The sequence below is a fragment of the Nematolebias whitei genome, chromosome 16 (genome assembly GCF_014905685.2).
Source record: "Nematolebias whitei isolate Nwh7 chromosome 16, NemWhi1, whole genome shotgun sequence".
NCBI classification, from domain to species: domain Eukaryota; kingdom Metazoa; phylum Chordata; class Actinopteri; order Cyprinodontiformes; family Rivulidae; genus Nematolebias; species Nematolebias whitei.
Window position 1 is genome coordinate 9,677,092 of NC_056513.1, and position 8,310 is coordinate 9,685,401.

General features: G+C 50.6%; 1 protein-coding gene across 1 annotated transcript; it reads right to left on the reverse strand.

The window, feature by feature from the left end:
- Window positions 1–7,058, reverse strand: aftpha (aftiphilin a). Its single transcript, XM_037690138.1, has 10 exons — window positions 6,894–7,058; window positions 4,536–6,019; window positions 3,017–3,183; window positions 2,525–2,654; window positions 2,367–2,423; window positions 2,136–2,258; window positions 1,964–2,027; window positions 924–1,007; window positions 478–601; window positions 1–402 (listed from the first exon to the last, which is right to left on the reverse strand). The coding sequence occupies exons 2-10, from the start codon at window positions 5,988–5,990 to the stop codon at window positions 261–263; spliced, it is 2,346 nt and encodes a 781-aa protein (XP_037546066.1). The 5' UTR covers window positions 5,991–6,019; window positions 6,894–7,058; the 3' UTR covers window positions 1–260.
- Window positions 7,059–8,310: the final 1,252 nt, after the last annotated feature.

The following is an 8,310-nucleotide window of genomic DNA, read 5'->3' on the forward strand; positions in this document are numbered from 1 at the left end:
AAATATAAACGTATTTTATAGATTTATACACGACCCACTGCAGTTGGACTGAAAAGCTTCAGTCAGTGTTTCCTTCATAATCCCACCAAAATAAAAGGAGCTTTTCAGCTTCCCCCCTCCCACTATAAATGCTTATTTTATTTTGAAAGGTAAATGGGGGAAAAAAAAAAACAACCTTAAAACATCTGAACAACGAACTAATGCAGTCAGGAAAATAAGGTTCAGGTGGGAGGGGCCAGGGGAGGTGATGGGGCGGAGCTTCAGTCAGCAGCGACCTGCGAGTTGAGCGGCGTCAGCGTGGCAGGAAACATCAGAACCTTGGCCTGCATGAAAGAAAGATCTGGCAGCGCCGCGATGACCTTAGCCGCTTCTTCGCTCAGATTCTCGTCCTTCCTCAGCTTCCTGTTGGACACAAGAGACAAACGGACCTCAGAATCGTTTGGCAGCAACAGCAGGACATCCAGCCCACTCACCCACCTGGTGGACGTGCTGGTCTTGTCCATGGTGGACATGAGGCGGGCGAAGGCGTCGGCCACACGGCTGCCGGTGCCTCCTGGGTCCAGTTTGGCTGTGGTCAGCTCAAACAGCTCCGGGTCCACACCTGAACCAAAACCAAAACTTAATGTTCCACCCTGATTCAGAACCAAACTGAAGCTTCATCCAGAAGCTGCTGGTCTGTTGGATAAGAACCGCTCCGTCTTCCTGCTTTGTTTGTGTGTATGAACCCGGTTCTGATCCAAGTCCAGATCTCTGATAACTGTTTAAATCTGTTTTACAACAAAGTTCTGGTTCTGCTGTTGGACTTTAGAGAAAATAGCGCTTCAGGCAGGAGCTGCTTATCAGAACGAATAATCAAACGGCCGATTAAAACCCATCTGCTTCAAATGTAACAAACATGCTGCTCCGAGCGGACCGCTGCTGACCTGGGATGGAGGCCGAGCTGCCGGAACCAGAATCTTCCACAGGACCAAAGAAGTCCAGGTTCAACAGAGCCGAGCCTCCGCTGGCTGGACGAGCGAGGTTAACAAAGAAAGAGAGAAAGGAGAGGTGATGCAGCAGAGTTCAGGTTAGTAACAGACGTCTGCATGAACGGCCCGGTTAGTGCCTTTAAAGTGCAGGAGACGTAAAAAATAAAATAAAAGAAGTATAAATATGAATGCAATTATGAAAAGATTGCATTCATAACGTGCTGCTGAGGTATTCACATGCACAGTAACAGGAAGTGATGTTGGTAACAGGAAGTGATGTCAAAGGGGAACAGCATTGCTACATAAGACAGCAGAGAAGAATCTGATGAGTCATAGTTCAAATCAGATAGTTTCAATCAAAGACCAAGAAGTTCTCCTCTGATGTTACTTCCTGTTTCACTTTGGCTGCACAAAATTCCAAATAAAATATTCCAGTTTTGTGACTAAGTGGGTAAAACTGAACTTCCTAATGTTAAGATGTTTTCTTCCAGTAGCACTTTAAACAGAAACTCCCCAAAATTAGCCCCGCCCCCTGATGGAGGAGTCAACACTAGGAGGTGCTGTCCAATCACAATGCACTGTGTCCAACAGAACCTTAAGACGCAGTAAAGGTTTGGAACAGATGGAAACAAGTCTATGCTCTTCCCCACATCATGATGCTGCAGCCACCATGCTTCACTATGGAACAGAGTTTAAAGAAAGGGTCCATTTGTACTTTAAACTGGTTGACGGGCCCAGTTTGGTACCATCAGCTCCTCACAGAAGCTGAAATGTTCTGATGAGTCAGAAACAGGAAACATGGGCGTTTCTTTAAGATGTTTCTAAACTTGATTAAATCTGAACATGAAGTCATTTTAAAAACTGTTTCTTACTTTGTGTCCACGCAGACTTCATCTTATTAAAACCAGAACCAGACTTTCAGAGTAACGCTCGCCGTGTTACCCACACACCAAATCATTTAGTGTACAATGAACGAGGGGTCAGAGGTCACCTACCGTCCAGAGGATTGGTAAGGCCACTGCTGCTCCAGTCGAACTGGATGGGAGGGAGCGCCTCCTGCTGAGAGAACAGAGGAGGTCAAACAGAGTTTTGCTCTCAACACAGCTCAGACAGGTTCTGATTGGATCGCACCGGCTCTGATTGGTTGTGGACCGCCTGATGTCCCACCTGGACAGAGTCTGAGTGACAGGAGCTTTTCTCCGGCGCTGCAGGAGGCGTCTGGGCAATGGAGGCAATCATCTCGGCTGCAGAGACGGGCTTCACGGGCTCTTTGGTCGGTTCCAGCATCCCCTGAAAGAACCGATGAGTCGGTTACTGCAGCGGCTCAGCCAGCACCATCACGTGCACCGACTGTACCGTGCGTGCACGGATCAGGACCATGTTAGGACGTGAACTCACCAGGCCGGCAGCGTACATGGGGACGATCACCGGCTGCTTCTTCTGACCCGTGAAGAGCTAAAGGACAGAGAACACAAAGAGGCCCAGGTTGGTCCCTCGGACGACACCAACTGTTGGATATCGGGTCTGAACAGAATCTGGGTCCAGCTGGGACTTACAATGTTTCTGGTGTCGATGCCCAGGCAGCAGAGAAGCGCTTTGTTGCAGTGCGAGCCCCCCCACTGGTACCTGAGACCCACCGCCTCGTGGACGTCCTGAAGCCGCAGCAACACAGCGCCGAGCGCCAACCTGTAGCAACCAATCAGAACCAAGACAAAGTAAGAGGCGGAGACCGGGTAGTCCATCAGAACCGTTTCAGCTCAAACGCCTGGACCAGTCTGTCTCAGATCAGAACCTAAGCTTGTGAGGGATAAAGCTGTGTTTACCCTACCATTATACAAGCAGGGTGCCCCACCCTGTCAACAGAACCGAGCACCCTGCCTACTGACCACCCCCAACCCCCACTCGAAAACAGCGCACAACACAGATGTGTCTCCATCTCCACTCCCCACCCCCCGTTGACAAAAATCACAGAAGATATGAGCATGCTGCCAAGGCAAGTAAACTAGGGTAAACACTGGATAAAGTCTGATGTTTTGACACAAACTCACCGGCTGCATGGTGATCTCTCCTCTTCGGGCTTTGCTCCGTCCTCTGCAGGCTCCAGCAGAACCTTCAGAGTCACCACTCGGTTTCGGTCCTCTGCCTGCTGGTTCTGGACGGAACTCTGAGGGAAGCTGCAGTGGAACAGCTTCTCCAAACGGCTGGACAGCAACGCCTGCAGAGACCGCAGCAGCAGCTCGTTAACCACCTCTATCAACCGGGCCTCCAGAACACAGTCAAAACCTCTTCACCTGAGAACACCCTTTGCTGGTCCCGTTTTCACAGTTGGACCGGTTCTGAATGAAAGACAGGAATGTTTCCTGCAGTCAGACGGATGTCTGAACCCCTGATGCAGCCGACTCGGGACTCGAAAGTCCCAGGTTTGATCCCCAGTCATTGCACATCTCATGGTGTCTCTGAGCAGGACACCTTATCCCCAATTGCTCCCCGGACACTTTCAATAGCTGCCCACTGCACCACCTGGGGGTGGATGGGTTAAATGCAGAGAGCCAATTTCATCATTGTATGGAAACATACAATGATGACAACACATAACATTTTATTATTATCTGACTGACCGCCTTCAGGAGCTTCTATCAGGCAACTCCAGTGGGCGTAGCCTGATCAGCTAACATACCTACTTCTCTTCAGAAGCTGGGATCTGTCTCCAGCAGTGTGAGAGGCAAGGGACTTCTGGACCCGTCCCCAGACCACCACAGGGACACCTGGACCCGTCCCCAGTCCACCACAGAGACGCCTGGAAAACAACTTTCACCCCCTCGCCTTGGGACATTTTAGTTAATGATGAACCCACCATGGAGGCTTTTGGTTTGTGGAGGAACTCGGCATGGGGAGAACATGTGAACTTCACAAAGAAAGGCCAGGAGGAGAACCTATGATCTTCTCGCTGTGAGGCGACAGCTCTAACCACTGCTTCCCTGTGCCGTGGTTTGATGTAAAAAATGAGGGAAATCAATGAAAACTTAAGAGAAGACAGGAAGTGATTTAAACATTGCCTTTAAAATAAACCTATCAGTCCTGTCCCTCTGGAGTTTCCTTCACATTGAGACAAACTCATGTTTTTATAAACACATTAAATAATTTATCTTCAGCAGTAAAACTGTTCCTTTGTCTGAACAGGATTTAAACTGTTAAAATCTGGACCTATTGATCCACTCACAGGAATATCTGTCTGAACCGCTCATCAGAACAGCAAGGTTCTGTTCCTGATTCTGATGAGCATCAGGAAGTGCTTTCAGCTGCGTTTAACCTGAAACTTTTCCTGTTCAACCCAAAATGAACTGGGCTTCTCCAGAGCCATCTGCTCTGCTGAATCATGTGACTAAACTCTGGATGAGATCCAGGGAGAAGATTGGATTCATGGAGGAATCAGATCCATGTGGATCTGCAGAGGGTTAGTGGGACAGAGGAGGGACATGAAGACAGATGATCCACCGTGAAGCCCCTGAAGGAGCAGCTGAGAGGAGGAGCAGGAAGATAAATAAAAGTTTGTTCTCTGGTTCTTACCGTCTGCCCTTCTGTCTTGTCCATGTGCTCGCTGACAGCAGGACTTGCTCCTTCATGCCACTCCTCCTCCTCCTCATGTTCCTCCTCCTCTGCAGGAGGAGCAGCACTCAGCTCTGTGCTGAATGCCGCCCAGGAATCCCCCTCCGTCTCGTGCTGCTCCCCAAAGGCGCTCCACCCGGAGCCGTCCTCGCCGCCTGCGGCCGAGCTGAAGTTACCAAAACTGTCACTGGCAGGAAACTGTCCCCGGTCCTCCAACTCGTCTCCACCGGAGTTAAGTCTGGGGGAGCTGAAGTCTCCGAAGTCTTCCTCCTGCTCCATGTCGATCACTTCCTGTGCAGGACCGGAACCCTGCAGAGGGTTCTGATCCTGCTGGACCTCAAAACCTGAAAAGTCTTGACCCACGAACGAGCCGGTGTCGCCGAAGTCTCCAAAGTCTTCATCCTCGTCTGCGGGGGAGGATGTGTCTCCTTGGGGGGGCAGAGACGGCACCGATCCGGTGAGGCTCGTGTCACCGTACTCCTCCAGGGCTTCAGTTGACAGAGGACGGCCAAACGATGTCTCTGTCTCCGTCTCAGAGCTCTTCTCATCCATCTGTGCCACCTCACTGTCTGCAGCCGAGTCAGATGAAATGTCGGTTTCTCCGCCCCGTACTGTCTCTTTGGACTTGTCCATCAGAACCGGACCGTCTTTAGTGCCATCAGTCTGTGAGCGCTCCGCTGTGAAGGCTCCATCCCTTTGGAGTGAGTCAGTAGTACCAGAGCCGTCCAACGTCTCAGCTCTAGTCCTGTTTGTGTCCCTGACTGTGTCCTCTGTTCCCTGATTGTGGACGGCAGACTCCAGCGGCAGGGGATGTGCCGTGGGACCATCGTTCTGTGCTGTCAGGTGTCCTTCAGTGTTGGAAAAAGCAGAAAAGTCTGCAAACTCATCCTCTGAGCTGCCAACAGGGATGCTGCCCGTCTCCTCACTGGACAGTCCTTCTATTTGAGAGTGGACAGAATTCTGTGAGGAGGGGCTTCCCTGAAGGTCAAAGGTTAAGAAGCCGTTCGTCAGCACCTCCGTGTCTCCACCATTACACTTGGCGGGCTCGCTGCTCACAGACAAGTCCAACGAGCAGGAGACCAGTTTCCTGGACTCAGTTCTGTCTGAACTGTCCGGGTGGCTCATCGGCCCGACGCCGTTAGCCTTGGACAGCTCGTTCCCGGGGGTGCAGATGCCATTGGAGGTGCCGCGGCTGAAATCCACCATCCCCCTGCTGGCGAGCAGCTCGGGGGGTGAGGTGGCGGTCAGAGCCTGGGTTTGGTTGAACGTTGTCGGGGTTTCAAACTCCGACAAGCTGGTGCTGTTCGGGACACTGGAGAAGGTACCGAAGTCTCCAAACTCTTCATCCTCTTCCTCGGCACCATCCTCCATTGGCGGGGGCGAGGCAGAGTACATGCGGATCACGTCTGGCTCCATGGTTCTGTGCTGGCTGGTCCGGGCTACACCTGGGAAACAGAGACAGGAACTGATTAGAGCCAGTGAATGGACCTACAGGCAGAACGCTGAGATAAACAAACAGAACATCAGAACCTGCATCAGTGTGTTCTGACCCAACAAACTGTTCATGTGATGTTTTTAATGAGCCCGATCTGTTCACAGCGATTAGAAAAAATTAACCTACTCCTGACAGGAGGAGGAGCCACAACATCTGTGGGCAGGTGCACTGAGCCTGCCGAGCTGGACTGGAAACCTGCAGGTCCAGAGGAACCAGTTTAACAAACAGGAAGCATCCGTCATGTTAATCCCTGAGCCCAAACTGACCTGAGATCAGAGTCAGGACCGAACATGAAACCCACCTGCAGCCTCTCTGAGCACACCTGAGCCGAACCTGGCAGGTTTTAAATGACAGTAAACAGCTTCAGTAAAACGAGCTCACCTGGAGGCTACACAAAGTTAGCACTCCACTTCCTCACCTGACCTGTCCAACAGGAAGCTAACAGCGCAGATAAATCAGTTGAGGTCATTTCAAGCAATAAACAGTTTGTTTTAGGTTGGAGTCAGGACACCAAGCTGAACTTCAGCTGAGGGAGGCTCGTTAAGCTAACAGGCCGGGGCACCTAGCTACCTGACAGCTAGCTTAGCTTAGCCTGAGGAGTGAAGAAACAAACTGTCCGAAAGCCGTGACAAACTCACGTTACTGACCCAGTTCTGGTGTTCCTAATAACCACACAGTGGTAACTGAGACGTGTCCAGCTCCATTAGGCAGCAGACACCTGCAGGACAGAAGCTAACCCAACGACAACAACCTGACCCAGAGCTAGCTGCAGCTTTAGCCACATAAGCCAGCTCCGTCTGACCCGGAGAACCGGCCTAACTCACCGCGAAACGCCGGCCGCGGACGTCCATGGCTCGGCTAAAGACAGCGCGGTCCTCGGGTGGTCGGGTTCGACCGGCCGGACCGTGCGGGACGGTTGGAGGTGACGCTGGAAACCGCCGGCTGCTCTCCTACTACAAACCTGCTCCAGCTCCTCCCAGCATGCACCGCGCCGCGGCTGCCTGCGGCTCCAGAGAGTCCAGGTGAAACAGGTGGTTCAGACTTAAAAACCTAAAATTTAACATTTTTATTGAAAAGTTTTTACAAGTTCAGATTCTACCGTGGAGACAACCTTTACAAAAAGTACTTCCGGTTCTTCATAAACCGGTCTAGTCCAAAAACTAAGCAGGTGTCCTTCAGTTGGTCCAGTCCGAAAATTAAGCAGGTGCACCTTTAGTTGTCACTTTTCATGTGTTCCAGGATGACACCAGCTCTGAATGCCGATCACCCGCCCTCGGTCACTGATGAAGGCATGAGGCTGAATAGACCTTTTGGTTCTTCTTCATACTGAGCTGCTTGTTTTATCAGATGAACTCTGCAGCTGATCAATAAAATCATCTGTTTGCAGCTCATCTGTTCAGAAGCTGGATGCAGAAACATCTTTCTCTTCACGTTAAATGAATTAATTCAGTTATTAAATATGTCAGCCATGAACGCTGCAGGAACCGCTGGTGGGAAGTCTTCCGTCACTTTCATCTTTTCACAGGATTCGGAGTAAGCGCTGAGTCCTCGTCATCATTTTTAAACGGCTGAAAAAAGCAGAACACATGAAAATGATTCTCACTGATGTGTTTCTTCTGTCAGCTGATGCTAACTGGATCCATTTACAGCAACTTTACACTGAAGACCCGACTGTACCAGTTCAGACTTGGGACTTTGGACTCTAATCCCCTCAAAGGTCGGAGGCCACACACCCGAACTCCCATTGACCTCCACTGAATCTGAGCTTTCAAACAGGAAGTGAAGACTCTTTTTAACTTCTCCTCCATAAAACCCTGCAGAAACATCAACCAGGACCTGTGGAACCATCAGAACCTTCTGCAGAAGAAGAAGAAGAAGACCCCCATCCTGCACCATGCCAGCATTTAGTCTGTTCCAACCATGCTGTTCATTAGAAAGAATGAATTGTGTTGAACCAGGCCACCTTGCCACCATGTTGGTTAGTTGTTTTTTTTTAATCATCACATAAATTATACATTGATTAAATGAAAATGGGGCAGCACGGTGGCGCAACTGGTAGAGCTGCTGCCTCTCAGCGAGCAGGTCCCTTGCTCAAATCCCGGTCCGGGGGCCCTTCTGGGTCAAGTTTGCATTTTCTCTCCGTGCATGAGTGGGTTTTCTCCGGGTACTCCGGCTTCCCCACACAGACCAAAAACATGCATGTTAGACTGATTGGTAATTCTAAATTGTCCCTAGGTGTGA

Bases quoted from the DNA above. Each gene is read 5' to 3' on its own strand.
- aftpha (XM_037690138.1), bottom strand. From the start codon at position 5,990: ATGGAGCCAGACGTGATCCGCATGTACTCTGCCTCGCCCCCGCCAATG. The intron at 2,424-2,524 runs GTAAGTCCCAGC...TCTGTCCTTTAG, and splicing joins GCATCGACACCAGAAACATT to CTCTTCACGGGTCAGAAGAA. The intron at 403-477 runs GTGGGTGAGTGG...TGTGTCCAACAG, and splicing joins AAGACCAGCACGTCCACCAG to GAAGCTGAGGAAGGACGAGA.